Here is a 15,625-nt window from a genome sequence, read left to right as displayed (position 1 = left end):
TTTACTGTTTATCAGGCTAAACACCCAGGTGCATTTTCACCTGTGATAGTGGGACAAGAGCTGTTGAAAAGGCGACTTGTAGGCAGACTTCCTGAAGCAATTCTTGAGATATCGTTGTCATGTGTTTAGCATTTTTTATTTTGAGAAATGGATAAATAGGTGAGAGAATCATAGTAGGAATGTTTTTTCCTCCGGTAAAGACATCTGAAGAGGCCAGAGGGAACTGTGGCTCTTCTCCAGGGTGCTGCTAGAGCTGAATGTCAGCGGTTATGAAAGGCTGCTTATTAAACCGGAGGCTTTCCTCCAGCACATCCAGTTCCTCTCTCTTGTGCATTGCAGGTCTGCTTATCTTTGCTAGTAAGTCTAACTGGAGAAGCATCTTCCGATGAAACTTTATTCTTGTTACAAAAACACAAGTGAATGTGCAAACTTTTTCTATCAAGTCAAACACCCCTTTGGGTCCCGTGTCTCATAACATTGAGTTTATAATTTTATGGTGTCAACTAGTAGACAAGTACCCCGGAGATCTGCCTTCTGTAGTTAGACGTATACTTGGCTAAGCATTAGTGTTCTAGGCTGGATGCCTGGGTGAGTCATCCAGCTAGTGAGTGAGTCTAGCAGACCATCCAGGACCAAATCCTAATGCAACTTTCTTGATCTCAGCTCTTTGTCATTGATGTCATTGATGTATCTCATGAAATGATAAGGATTTTTTTCTTTGTGGGGAAAGAAGATGTAAAGAAGACTAAAAGTGATAGTTGTTTCTAGACAGAAAATACATGTTTTTATGGAGATGATGCATCAGAGTCTATGTTACAATAGAATTTGCAAATTTGAGAATTTGAATAGATCTTGAGATATATCCACCAAGAGGTTACTAATACCTAACATTTGTTTACCACTTCGCAATTTATATAGTGCTTTTATATAACTAATTTTTCTTTTTTTGTCTTCTTTTACTGACTTTTTTTCTTTTACTTTCTTTCATCTTTCCTTTCTTTTAACAGTTTTGATCCTGCTCTTCCTGCCTCAATTATTATATATCTCATTTTACGGATGGGAAAACTGAGACTTAGAGAAGTCAAGTGATTTCTTCATGATCACACAGCTAGCAAGTGGCAGGCCATCCTCAGGGCTTCTGATTCCAAAAGTGGGGATTCTGTGCTATGTCAGTTTACCTTCCAATATTTATTCCAGTTATAAAGTTAACTTTAACTGTAATGTCTGATATTAATAGTCTAGTTAAATTCCTTTTAAGAAATAATTTAGAATATTTAAAAATATTGTTGATCAGATATTTGATCACATGCAAGTTGATTTTAGATATACTCTTTAATAATAATTATATGAAAAGACAAATATAAATATCTCCCATTTAACAGATAATTTTTGGAAGAAAAGGTGGGATATATCAACAGAAATTTTAAAATTACATATCATACATCTAGTACTTTAAAAAATATGGATCTGGTAAAACAGATAATGAGGCATATTTATATTTTAACCAGTGATTCTTTATATAGCTGTCTTGTATGGGTAAAAAATGAGCAATATATGGCTAAGAATGAGATACTTGGAAACTGTACGTTAGAGTGTTCGGCTGAGTGGGGAAAGTGGCTGTGTCTAGGTCAGGACACACTAGGCCAGTCTCTCCTAAGCACCTCACGTGTTCACTTGATACTTACCCAGAGGCTTTCAACTTGATATGTGTGTATATGTGTGTGTGTATATGAAATAAATTATAGGTATATTGTTTTCCAGCATTATTGAGATATAATTGATATAGAACACTGTGTAAGTTTACAGTGTACAACGTGTTGATTTGATACAGTTATATACTGCGATAGGATTGTTGCCATAGTGTTGGCTAACACCTCCATCACCTCACATAATTACCATTTCTTTTTTGTGGTGAGAACATTTAAGATCTACTCTCTTAACGTTTTCAAGTGTATAATACGATATTATTAACTGTATTCACAATGCTGTATATTAGATCCCCAGAACTTATTCATCTTCCAACTAGAAGTTTGTATCCCTTGACCAACATCTCCCCATTTCCCCCACCCCCCAGTCTCTGATAACCACCATTCTACTCTCTCTTTCTATGAGTTTGGCTTTTTTAGATTCCACATATAAGTGAGATCTTGGGGTATTTGTCTTTCTCTGTCTGACTTATCTCACTTAGCATAATGCCCTCAAGATCCATCCATGTTGTCGCAAAAGGCAGGATTTCCGTCTTCCTTGTGGCTGAATAATCCTCCATTGTATATGTATATACACCACATCTTTATCCATTTATCTGTTGACAGGCACTTAGGTTGTTTCCATATCTTGGCTGTTGTGAATAATACCGCAATAAACATGGGAGTACAGATATTTCTTCTATATCCTGTTTTCATTTCCTTTGGATATATACCTAGAAGTGGGATTGCTGGATCATATGGTAGTTCTATTTTTAATTTTTTGAGAAACCTCCATATTGTTTTCCATAGTGGCTGTACCGGTTTACATTCCCACCATCAGTGCACAAGGGTTCCCTTTTTTCCACATCCTCACCAACGCTTGTTATTTCTTGTCTTTTTGGTAATAGCCATTCTAACAGGTGTGAGGTGATAGCTCATTGTGAGTTTGATTTGCATTTCCCTGATGATTAGTGATATTAAGCGTCTTTTCATGTATCTGTTGTCCCCTTATATGTCTTCTTTGGAAAAAATGTCTATTCAATTCCTCTGCCCAACTTGTATTATTTTGAAGAGGAGACTTTCAAGAATTTTATTTATTTATATATTTTTAAAAAGGAGAAATGGAAAGAGACCCTATTACCTCCACTTAACCCCTGATGGGAAACCTGTGTTGGGGACTGCAGACTGGCAGGGTACCTCCATCTGGTGGTAGCACATATGAATTGCAGGATCAGAAACAAGCTGCCACCTTAGTTCAGTTCATGTGACAGCAAATATGAGGCATCTTAAGTGGATGCAGATGCATAGCTAGTTTTATTCTCCTTTTTAAGTTCCTTCTGGAGAGTAAAAGAGACTTTATCTATTACAATATTTATTTTCTAAATTGTATGTATTCTTAAATAGTATTTGATGCCTTTGCTAAAGCATTTAGTGCAGCTTACATTTTTTCTGAATTAGAAGCCCAAATTAAATGCTTGTTTTTACAACTGTGTTATAAGCACTTTAGAAAGATGGTTATAAAACCAATATTTTTCCATAACATTCATTTTTATTCTCTTTAATCTCTCATGTGGCAAAATACAAGAATGAGTATGAGAAGAGGCCTGCAAACATGGGGTGTAGCTCAAAGTGAAGAAGGGAAGCCAAGGGAAAGTCAGGGGAGATGGTGATGTATGTGGGGGAAGGAGGAAGTTGTAGTAAAGGTGAGAGAACATGGACAGGGGTGGTGGGAAGAGTGGCGGCAGCCACAGAAGGCAGGGGTGGGTTTGACCCATGCCCTCCTCTCCAGGCTTCAGATCCCTTTCTTCAGCCAGAGTTCCCCAGGGCCAGCTCGTTCATGATTCTGGACCTTCATAGTGCTAGTCTCTGCCTGGACTGCCCTCTTTTTCCCTGCATCTGGCTAATACCTACTTATTCTTTCAAAATTCAGCTCAGGTGTCACCCTCCTGGGACTCTTCTGATTGTCATCTGGTTTAGAAGGCCTCCCATAACACGCTGGAAACACCTCCATCGCAGCACTCACTACACTATATTCTGATTCAGAACTTGCCAACAGTTTCTCAACTCAGATGTGCTGAGAAACTGATCCCCTTCCTCGAGGGTGGGGCTGGGGGTAGCCTCAGTCCCAGACTGGTTGTCCCTGACAGTGAGCAACCACCTCATGTATCCCAGGGCCATAAATATTATTTTCTATGCATGGAAAAAGTTGGGAAGTGCTCTTCTAATCCATGATATATTTGACTGTTTCCCAACAAGACTTCTTAAGGCAGGCTAATTGGAAATTGAACTTGTCTCCCAGTCCCCTGGCTCACTGTTCTCAGATCCCTTCTTACCTCGCTGACCACTAGTTGTCTCTCTCTTTTGCTGATTTCTGCTTTGTGCAATCTATAAACAGGGGAGTGCTCCAGGGCTCAGCCCATGGACCTCTTGGACCTCTGTCTGTCCTCACTACCTAGGTTAGTGCTTCTCAAACTGTAATGTGCCTTCTGATTGCCTGGGAATCTTGTTAAGAGTCAGATCTGATTGAAGTAGGGCTGGACCTGAGGTTCTGCATTTGTAACGAGCTCCCAGGTAGTGTTGGTGCTGCTGATGCAGGGAGCTCACCCACCTAGGGTGACTCTGGGACAGGCTTATATCGTCTCATCCAGTCTCATGACTGCTTTTTTTCTTGCTCCTCTCTTCCCCCCTGCCCCTCCCCATCTCTTCTCTCTTCTTCCCCCTCCTCCTGCTCCTCCTCCGTCTTCCTCTCTTTCTCTCTCTGCTTTTGGCAATTTATTTCTCTAATTCTTTTACACATGGTCTCATGACATTTTAACACCATCTAATATGCTGACAAGTTCCAAGTTTTATCTCCAGCATGGATCTCTCACCTGAACTCCAGACATATGTATCCAATTAACTACCTGAGAGTTCCATTTAGATATCTAAAGAAGTCTCAAACTTAGTATTTTGAAAATTGAACTAATTGCCACCATTAAGATGCCCTCTCCTCCCTCTCTGACCTCACTGGCTACCACTTTCTCCTTCCTCAATTTCTATCCAGCCACAAAGTCTCCCTACTCTTTCTCAAACAAAGCCAGCATGCAGAAGATGTTCCTGAAAGATCCACTGCTTAAAACAAGGAAAAGGAATGAGAACAAGATGATGCTTGCCATCATACTGACAATTTTTAATTGAGTTTTAAAAATATATATAATGTTGAAAACAGCTTTGAAATGTATGCCTTTTTGTCTCTATTTTAAAGCAATATGCTATTTTGTTTAGTTTTATATGCAACAGTCTATACTTAGTCATAGTTCAACAAAAGATCCAGTTACCAGACTTTTTTCAATATGCTAAAAAAAAAGGTGGTATCATCTCACTCCTGTTATAACCTGCGGTGTCATATCATTAAAACCTGTAGCTTTTCTTTCTACTGGGTTAGTGCTAACAGCTGAATATAGTTATCATTGATTTGAAATTGTCTGGCTTCTTACTGAGGATTCCATATGTGCTGGTTTATTTAAAAAATTTTTTTTTAAGTAATATGGGAACAAGCTAAAAAATCCAACAGTATAAAAGGGTATATAGTGAGAAACAAGGCTCCTTTCTGCCTCTGACATCCAGGACATTGTGGACATCACTCATTCATAGGGTCAGGAGTCAGAGCCGACTTGATGACACATAAAACATAGTTCTTAAGCATTGATTTTTTTATTTAAAATTATTTTGCCTGTCTAATTTTAAGAATTGTTGACATTATGAAATAAGTGAAAATGCATGCTGTAATTTTTTAAACGTCTTTTAAACAAATACTCATGATAAAATTAAATTGTAATAATGACTGACATTATAGATCCTCTCTAGATCTAGAATAGAGGAGTAGCACATAGAATATTTTGCAGGGCAGAGATTACTGTTTTCTCTGAGTTCCAGAAAACCGTCTCCTCCGTGAATTGGAATTTCTCTGGTGGTATTCTCTTCCATCAGAGCATCCACCAGGCTTTCTCTGCCCATGCCTGCCCTCTTTCTCATGTGGGCCCACCCAGAGCCAGCTTTTCCTTTGAGTCTCACACCATCTCTCCGGGTGAACTGCTCCCTGATTCAGGCTCCCTCTCCCTTGACTTACGTAACCAGATTTCTTGATCATCAGCTTTTGGTGTGCAGGAACTGACCTCTTCTTGATTATCCTTCTCATTGGCTTCCGTGTAGTACACTGTTCAATAGATATTTATTGAGTGAACTTCCCCAGCATTTTTATTGGCCTAAATGGCTAAGAGGATGGGTTTTTTGGTGTCAGATCCTGGTGCAAATCCCAACTCTGCTACTAATTAATTGTGTGACTGGGCAAGTTGCTTAACTTCTCTGGGCCCAAGCTCCTCTGGGCCCTTTCTCATTAAAACATAAAAGTCATGTTTTCAAGAATAATAATAATATGGCCGGCCCCGTGGCTTAGCAGTTAAGTGCACATGCTCCGCTACTGGCAGCCCGGGTTCGGATCCTGGGCGCGCACTGATGCACCGCTTCTCCGGCCATGCTGAGGCCACGTCCCACGTACAGCAACTAGAAGGATGATGTGCAACTATTACATACAACTATCTACTGGGGCTTTGGGGGAAAAAAATGGAGGAGGATTGGCAATAGATATTAGCTCAGAGCCAGTCTTCCTCAGCAAAAAGAGGAGGATTAGCATGGATGTTAGCTCAGGGCTGATCTTCCTCACACACAAAAAAAAAGGAATAATAATAATAATAAAAAAAGAGTATTAATTGGTACAGCCTACCTCAAAATCAAGTTTAAAATATGAATCAAACATCATAAACATATATTTAATGCAATAATCCCATTTATAATTATTCATCCAAATTATATATTTGGAGAAAGGAATAAAGTAAATATATGAAAACAAAACAAAAATGGGGCCTATAATAGTACTTTATCATCGAGTTGTGGTGAGGGTTAAATGAGATTGCTTATAAAAAAGCTTAGCAGAGGGGCCGGCCCAGTGGCTCAAGCAGTTAGGATCCCGGGCGCGCACCGACGCACCGCTTAGGAAGCCATGCTGTGGTGGCGTCCCATATAAAGTGGAGGAAGATGGGCATGGATGTTAGCCCAGGGCCAGTCTTCCTCAGCAAAAAAGAGGAGGATTGGCAGATGTTAGCTCAGGGCCAATCTTCCTCACAGAAAAAAAAGAAAAAAAGCTTAGCATAGTGGAAGCAACCCAAGTGTCCATCAACAGATGAGCGAATAAACAGAATGTGGCACATCCATACAATGGAGTATTCAGCCTAAAAAAGGAATGAAGTTCTGACACATGCTACAACATGGGTGAACCTTGAAGACATTATGCTAAGTGAAACAAGACAGTCGCAAAAGGACAAATTATGTATGATTTCACTTATCTAAATGTCTAGAATAGACAAATTTATAGAGACAGAAAGTAGAATAGAAGTTGCCAGGGGCTGGCGAGGATGGGGAATTGTTGCTGAATGGTTACAGGGTTTCTGTTTGGGGTGATGAAAGAGTTTGAAAATAAATAGTGGTGATAGTTGCCCAATATTTTTACCCATTGTAATTAGCGCCACTGAATTGTACACTTAAAAAGAGTTAAAATGGAAAATTATATATTATATATATTTTACCAGAGCTTAAAAAATAATAATATAATATACCAAAAACTGTTGAATTGTGTACTTGGAATGGGTGAAGTGACTGCTATGTGAATTATGTATCAATGAAGCTGTTTAAAAAAGCTTAGCATAGTCCTTGGCATGTGGTAAGTACTTAATAAATGGCAGTTGTAGTTGGGGTGGTTGTCAAAATTTAGTGAGCATTTCAATTCCAGTTTACATTAGAGCAGTACTTGATGGCTAAATAAAAATGTTAATTTCTGGGGACGGCCTGGTGGTGTAGTGGTTAAGTTTGCATGCTCTGCTTCGGCAGCCCAGGGTTTGCAGGTTCAGATCCCGGGCGTGGACCTACACACTGCCCATCAAGCCATGCTGTGGCAGCATCCCACATGCAAAATAGAGGAAGACTGGCTCAGGGCCAGTCTTCCTCACCACCCTCCCCCCCCAAAAAATGTTCATTTCAGCTTTGTCTCTAATGGGTTCTCATTAATTTTCTCACATCTCATTTCTGTACCTCAGAGTTATTGATTTAGGAGTCATGACTCCCTGTGATAAGATACTGAAAGCTGCTCTTGACCACAAAGCAGGTACTGTGAAACTGTGCTTCTTGACGTTTCGCTACATGCCGTTCCCCCCAGGTGTCTGTCTGTCAGTGAATAGTGATGCCCCAGCCCCTGTGGGGTCGGTGGGACAGTCAGACAGTCAAGTGCCAACTCCTGCGTGGGGGCTACTTTCATTGCCATTTATAATGGGAGTTGAAGAGGGGAATAGGTAACCGTGAAGCTCTGGAGATGGGGAATGGGCCAGCCTTTTTATAAGAGAACAGTGTTGTGTTAGAGTTTTTCTCTGGGTGTAGATGTTTTTATGTTTCTTCGGACACTGTGACACATTCGAGTCTGGGAAATTATATAACAATATATTCTATTTCATGGCTTCCCAAAACTATGGCAAGTACATTATTGCATCTTTAAGTTACAAATCATATTTACTACCAAAAGTAAACAATACATTGAAACCCCTCAGTCAGAGAAGATGTCTTAGAATTAGAAATTGGGAATTCATCTTAAGTCTTGTGGACTTGATTTACAAAGTTTCTAAAATGAGTCTTTATACTTTTCCTCTTTTTCTCCCATCCTCCTTCTCATTGTCCTTTTTTTCTTTTTTTAAATAATAGATATAATTGGCCTGTCAGGACTCATCACTCCTTCCCTGGATGAAATGATTTTCGTTGCCAAGGAAATGGAGAGATTAGCGATAAAGATTCCATTGTTGATCGGAGGAGCAACCACTTCGAGGTAAGTCAAGCTAATGAGCTTTATGCTTCCCTTTAAATTCTCTTAAATGCCTGTGTTTACAATCAGTGATGAAACCTGGGTTCTTTTCTCTTATGCTTAGTACATTGGCTCCATATTATATAAACACATGAACTTTCGGTCTTCACTCGGAGAAGAGCCAGAATATTTTGGGAGCATGCTGTAGGAAACTCCTTGGTGATCTCCCTACCATTTGCCTTTTTTTGGATTCCTTTGACTTGCAGTTGTCTGTTCCTTAATCCTCTAACCTCCCATTCAGTTCTTGAGATTTCTAATGAACACTTACTCCTCTTGAAATCAAACTGAGTGGAGAAGCTGTGTATTTTGGCACAAAGACATTGCTTGAACTTCAGCTCACTCTCTATCTTGAAGCAGGTGTCTGACTGAATAATCATAGGTTCCCTTGAAGAGACTCTGACCTTGTAACAGTTGAGACAGAAAGCCAACCTAGCAAGAATGAAGCAAAGGATTGCTTTGGAAAGTTGTTTTTGAAAACTTTGGGTTAAACAATTTAAAAAGGAGAAAGTTCAAATTTGGTCACATAATCATTAGTTTGTCAGATTTTTCCTGGGGTCATGGTCATAATGATATTTGGTGAGAAATATGTTAATTATGGTATTAGACTTTTTATGACGCATTCCTTGTGCCCCATATAGTTCACTTTGGCAGGAAATAATACCCAGGTGGAGCATTGAACTTGATCCCACAAGCATACAGTTTATTTTTCTGATATAAAAATACAATAAGGGTCTGGTCAGATATATTCCAAAGTTCCTTTCGTACTGGAAATAACTGTATGTTAAGCCATTTGTATTAGTCAAATTTATCCAGAGAAATGGAATCAATGGAATGTGTGTCTGTATATATACATGGGGGGGGGATTTATTTTAAGGAATTGACTCATGCAATTATGGAGGCTGGTAAGTCTGAAATCTGCAGGGAAGGTCGGCAGCTGGAGACCAGTCAAGAGTTGATGTTGCAGTCTTCAGTCCAAAGGCAGTCTGGAGGCAGAAGTCCTTCTTCCTTGGGAGACTTCAGTCTTTTCTCTTAAGGTCTTTAACTGATTGGATGAGGCCCATACACATTATGGAGGTTAATTGGCTTCACTCAAAATCTACTGACTTAAGTGTTAATCACATCTAAAACATACCTTCACAGAAACATCTAGATTGGTATTTGACCAAAAACTGGGTCTCATGGCCTAGCGAAGTTGACACATAAGATTAACCATCATCCCGTTTATCATTTATAATCTGAATGGATCATTTTCATGAGTAGTCATAGTATCATATGTCATTTATCCACTAATTGCTTTTCGTACTTGAAGGACTTAATAGTGTGGCTGTTGTTGCTCACTTTAGAAAACTGGGTTTATTTTTCCACAAAAGACTATCCACTAGGATATGTGGCAGATTGTTCTCCAGGGATATGACCAACCATTGATAACTGGGGTGTCAATGAGCATGGTCTTGGGTAATTGATGGTTGTAGTGTGAATATTTGTTAGCTTAGTAAAGAGAATGGTAAGAGAATCTATAGACTATTGTCAGAATGAAATACCTTTTAAAATCACAGTTGTAAAATAGAATAAATAAATATTGAAATGATCAGACGTAATGAAATGCATTATGAGTTATGTAAATGTGATTCTAGTTTCAAAATAAGAACCATTTTATATGGTAGGACACTACACTCAGAAATTCAAAATCAGGAAACCACATATTGCTACTTGTGCAAATTGGAACATTACCAAATAGTCCATTCTGTTATACCTCTTACTGTGTAAGAGCCACCAGATTAAAGAGGGGTTTTTTTTTTTTTTTTGTGAGGAAGATCAGCACTGAGCTAACATCTGATGCTAATCCTCCTCTTTTTGCTGAGGAAGATTGGCCCTGAGCTAACATCCGTGCCCATCTTCCTCTACTTTCTATGGGACGCCACAACAGCATAGCTCTACAAACAGTGCGTCGGTGTGTGCCCAGGATCCGAGCCGGCGAACCCCAGGCCACCGCAGCGGAGCGCGTGCAGTTAACCACTTGCGCCACTGGGCCAGCCCCTAAAGAGGTTTTTAAAAAAACATTCAGAAGCAACATGACTAGCCTCCCAAGAAACATCATTGGCAAAATTAGCCATAAATGACTCTATAACCTGGTATATCAAGTTAGAAGTAATCAGATCAGAAATCAGCCACCGTCTTTTCATGCTATTGCAAAATATCTATTCTCATCATCTGGGAAGCTGTGAATGTGTGCCTACCCAAAGGCAGAAAGCTGGGTCCCCTGACCTCCCATGGTTTCTTCCAACTCTCCAGTGCTTTGTTTCTCGGTGATCCCTGCCTTTTCTGGTTCTATTCTCTTTCATGCCTGTTAGAGTCTCTGGGAAATTATTTGGAAAATAAAAGCCAGTAGCAGTGCTTCCCTGTAACCATCCCCTTCTCCATTGTGGTGCTAGAGCAGCGCTCGCAAAACAGGTTCTCATACAACCTTCAAGAACTTCAGTGTAAAATTCCCCTGTTCTGACTCCATTCTAAAGCAGTGACAGTGGGTGAGGACTCAGACCTGGAGTCTTGCTTCATCAAGCCCTCTTATTTAAGTAAGCACTTTTACCGAAGTATAACGGCCATACAGAAAAGGACACAAATCATAGATATACAACTTGATGAATTTTTACAAAAATGAACCCACCCGTGTAACCACCCCCAGATCAAGAAATAGAACAGTAACAGCACTCTGGGAACTTCACGGGCTACCCTACCTAGTCATCCTTTCCAACAGAAGGAATCTCTGTTCTCGCGTCCGTCACCATAGGTTGGTTTTGCCTGCATTTCAACTTTGTATAAATGGAATCCTATTGTATGTATTCTTCTGTGTCCGGTTTCTTTTGCTCAACATTATGTCTGTGAGGCCTAAACTTATTGTGACAGTAGTTGGGGTTTTTTTCCATTGTGGTATAATATTCCATTGTATAATATACTATGGCTTATTTATCCATGCTACTGTTGGTGGACATTTGGGTTTTTCCAGTTTGGGGCTATTACACAGAATGCTGCTGTGTATGTATCTCTGCCCTGAAGCAAACTGGCTGGATCATAAGATATGCATATGATCATCTGCATCAGATATTGCTGAGTAGTTTTCCAAAGTGGTTGTATTAATTTACACTCCCACCGGCAATTACAAGAGTTCCAGTTATGCTATATCCTTTTCGATTTTACCATTTTAGTGTGTATGTAATAATAACTGACGTGGTTTTCATTTCTATTTCTCAGCTCACTAATAGTGTTGAGTACCTTTTCGTATGTATATTGACCATTTGGATATGCTTTTTAACTCTTTTTTTGCTTTTCTAAGTCTTTTTTTTAAATTGAATATTCTGCCTTTTTTCTTATTGATTTGTATGCATTCTCTATATTGGATACGAGCCCTTCATGAGAAATATATATTTTAAGTAGATTCTTCCAATATGGTTTGCTTTTTGCTGTCTTAGTGGTATTTTTGGGTAACAAAAGTTCTTAACTTTTATGAAGTCTGATTTATCAGTCTGTTCCTCTATGGTTGGTGCTCTTTGCATCTGAATGGGAAAGCCATCTACTCCTGGGAGAGTCAGCTTTGCTAGAAAGCATACAGGGGTTTGAATGTCTCAGAAGCCCTCTGAGAGCCCTTATTATTACCTCCTCTGACCTATTGAGGGCTCAGCGGTGTTCCAGTTCTTTCCTTTGCTAACTGTGTTGAGCAGATGGCAGCTCAGGTTGTCATGAAAGCAGGTCTCTGAGGGGATATAACATAACGACATGGCTTTTCCAGACTTCAGTGGCCTGCAGTAGCGTGATAGAATTAGAACTGTACCCCCAGACGCTTGAAATGAAGCTTAAGGCTATCTAGTAGATGGATCCTTGGAGAGGTTGAAAGGGTTATACAGATTTTGGAGTCATTTCTGGGTGGAAATATGCTTGGAATGTCCCTTTTTAACCCGTGGCTATAAGCCAATAGAACACTGAATATTCTCCTGTCTGTAATACAGATGGTTTTGATATCACAAACTAGAAATGCCTTTAATGGAACTCTGGTCCTGTTAGCTATAGAACTTCTCAAGGACACAAGTCTGGCAGTTAACTCTCAATTTTTCACTGGTTTAAAGCCAATAACTGCAAAATGTCTTTTTCTGTTATTTTTTGTGAATAATGGAGAATTCAATAGGAAATCACATTGCTCAAAGCTAGAGGTAATTTTCTGAGTTTTTAAAAAAGTTCTTAGGAAGTACAGTGCTGAATCACATAACTGATATTATTTTCCTCTTTGAATTGACTTCAGGGAAGCTTAGAGCTCAGGTCTGTTTACAGGATTTCATGGAGTAAATTTTATATGCTGATCCCACTCCTGATTGCATCTTAATTTTCCCATCTTTATCTTCTCTTTCTCTCATTTTTCTCATCAAATTTAAGTTTTGGTCATGCTGCATTTATGTAAAACACTTTAAATTAATTCTGGGATAGGATAGGATATGAAATAAATGCTTCGAGTACTTGTTCTTTTTCATAGTTTGTAAAAAGATCCTCCAAGGTTAATGCTATCTTGCCCATCTGGCAAGTAGGGGAGGTGACTAATTAAATCCTATTTGATGAGTGGCTTAACAGAGATGGATTTGAGATTCAGCCTCAGTGTCTAGCCTTTTGCTCTTGGTATGGAAGACAGGGAGGAGAGATTCCAATGTTTTCCATCTTTTCAGACTTGAGAAAGAAGTCTTCTTCCAGCTGGAGAACCTTGCATAAATGGAAGCTTAGAAGAAAGTGGAATCAGTGTCATAATAACTTTATAAGGAAACAAAAAGCACTCTCAATGGCTGAGCAAGCTCAAATTTCATGGCTGTGCTCATCTAGCTTTGTAATTTTTATGTTAGAAAGCAGCACTTTGCTTTTATTTATTTATTTATTTGTTTATTTATTTTAAATAGTGGAATCCATCAGTTCCTTCTCAGTGCCCTTGTCCAGAAGATCATCAAAGAGACAGTGGCCAGAACTGCACTAAGAACCCTTGGATGCTTAATAAGTACTAATTGTGTTGATTTTAAAATTTAAAATTGTACTGGTTCTCTTTAAGAGAAATGTCGTCTAAGTCACATCAAGCTTGAGATAATGTTTCCTGGAGGCATTTCCTGCAGAATATACAGTAGGCGTATATTCGTGTACTCAAGAGGCTGACCGTCTGAAGAAGAGGAAGCAAGCAGAGCCTGACTTGTGTTCTATTTTGAAACTAGAAACAGCTTCTTCTCTATAACTTTTCCTACTGTTTGAAAATCTTTCCCCTCATAGAATACCCAAGACATCTTCAAATCTTTGGTCCCCAAGCCCACCGTGGGCACAAAACATGTCGTCAGGAAGCAGTGGAGTGTTTGGCTGTTCCAGGGCCATGTTCTGGCCCGCCCTGTGCTCTGCACCCTGAACCTCCCAGCCCAGAAGACCTCTCTTGCACTAACTAGCTGAGGCCTGAACTTCCATCTCATAGGTCAGTTCTTGTGGCTTATGGCTTTAGTCCTTTGCTTCCTATTCATGTACAGAGATACACTTAGAAAGGGGACAGGTGAAATGTTAGTGGTCTTGTCTGTCTCATTATGAATGAATTTTTAGAGCCTTCCCTGAGAAGCCTGTTAAAAACACACTGACACGTGTATTGCGTCTTTAATATTCTCTTGGTTTTTAAAAATTACCTTGGTAGTCCACGCTTACTAGAACATGCCAGTTCAGAGGAATGTAAAGCAAAATTTAGTCTCTCCCTTCCCACTTTCAATCCTACCTCCAACCTCCATATACCCAGTATTGACACCTTGATGTGTATCTGTCTGTGTTTTTTCTAAATATACAGAAACTTATATATAAGGTTGGTTGGTTGGGGCAGATTGAGGGTGGTAGTGTGTGTTTTTCAAAAAATAGAATTGTGGGCCGGCCTGGTGGCGTGGCGGGTAAGTGCGCGCGCTCCGCTTTGGGCGGCCCGGGGTCATAGGTTCAGATCCCGGCGTGCACCAACACACCGCTTGTCAGGCCGTGCTGTGGCGGCGTCCCATATAAAGTAGAGGACAATGGGCATGGATGTTGGCCCAGGGCCAGTCTTCCTCAGCAAAAAGAGAATTGGCATTGGATGTTAGCTCAGGGCTGATCTTCCTCACACACACACACAAAAATAGAATTGTCTTAAAAATACTGTTCTTCCACTTTGTTTTTTCGTCATATAATAGCATATTCTGAATGTCTTTCTAAACAAAAGTGCATTTTGGTTGAGGGAAAGAATATGAAAGTATCTGACTTGGGGAAGATTGCTGCTGCTTTAGGGGAGAAGAAGAGACTGGAAAGCACTGCCCGTCTTGTGGGAACTGCTGTTGCCACCCTTTTACGTGAATTGTGGCAAAGTCCACACTTCTCTCCCATCCTCAGGGCCCTGGTGTAACTGCTGTAAGGGAGGGCATATGCATTTTCCCTTCTCACTTTAGCGTTATGTTCTATAATGAAACAGCAGATATGTAGCCTATGCTGTTGCTATAAACATCCACTAATCAGAGGGTAATTTGTTTTGCACTTTAGTTAATTAGGTAATTTTAAGGATTAAAGGGTATTTCTTCCTCAGTACTGACATTTTCAAGTTTGGCAATAAGGATTTGGGGCTGAGCCAATGTTAGTATAAAATATTTTTGTTGCTTTCGCCTTCCTGTGTTATTTTGTATTGAATTTATTGAGGGTCTGAGGTTCCTTCTTACAAGTACAAGGTGGGGTTGAGGCTGGGAGTGGTGGTGTCTCCCAGGAACATGGAGCAGCAGCTAGAGAGTGGTGTCCTGTGTCCCCGGCCTAGTGTCTGTTCCCCAGGGGCCCTGGCTGGTAGCCCAGCTCATTTGGAGGAAGAAATTCAACTTGACCTGTATGACAGCAAAGTACAATTGCCTGGGCTGGTTAGCTCCCTTAGTTCAGACAGGCTGCTAATGACTGTGAGGTCACAGGCTCGTCCCCCGCTGGCAGAGAGCCAAGGACACAGTCT

At 40.0% G+C, this 15,625-nt stretch overlaps 1 protein-coding gene across 4 annotated transcripts in view; it reads left to right on the top strand.

Moving 5' to 3' along the window:
• MTR (5-methyltetrahydrofolate-homocysteine methyltransferase) overlaps positions 1-15,625 on the top strand; it is a 99,040-nt gene that overhangs the window by 65,702 nt on the left and 17,713 nt on the right. For all 4 annotated transcript variants that reach the window (XM_087431909.1, XM_004432401.3, XM_087431908.1 and 1 more), the window contains 2 exons: positions 7,814-7,881; positions 8,469-8,589. In XM_087431909.1, the coding sequence (XP_087288035.1) occupies positions 7,814-7,881; positions 8,469-8,589 (189 nt within the window). The remainder of the gene's footprint in view (positions 1-7,813; positions 7,882-8,468; positions 8,590-15,625) is intronic.

The sequence above is a fragment of the Ceratotherium simum genome, chromosome 6 (assembly GCF_057802395.1).
Source record: "Ceratotherium simum simum isolate JZ-2026a chromosome 6, ASM5780239v1, whole genome shotgun sequence".
In the NCBI taxonomy this organism is placed as follows: Eukaryota; Metazoa; Chordata; class Mammalia; order Perissodactyla; family Rhinocerotidae; genus Ceratotherium; species Ceratotherium simum.
The sequence above is the reverse complement of the archived record's forward strand: the minus strand, read 5'-3'. Positions and strand labels throughout refer to the sequence as shown.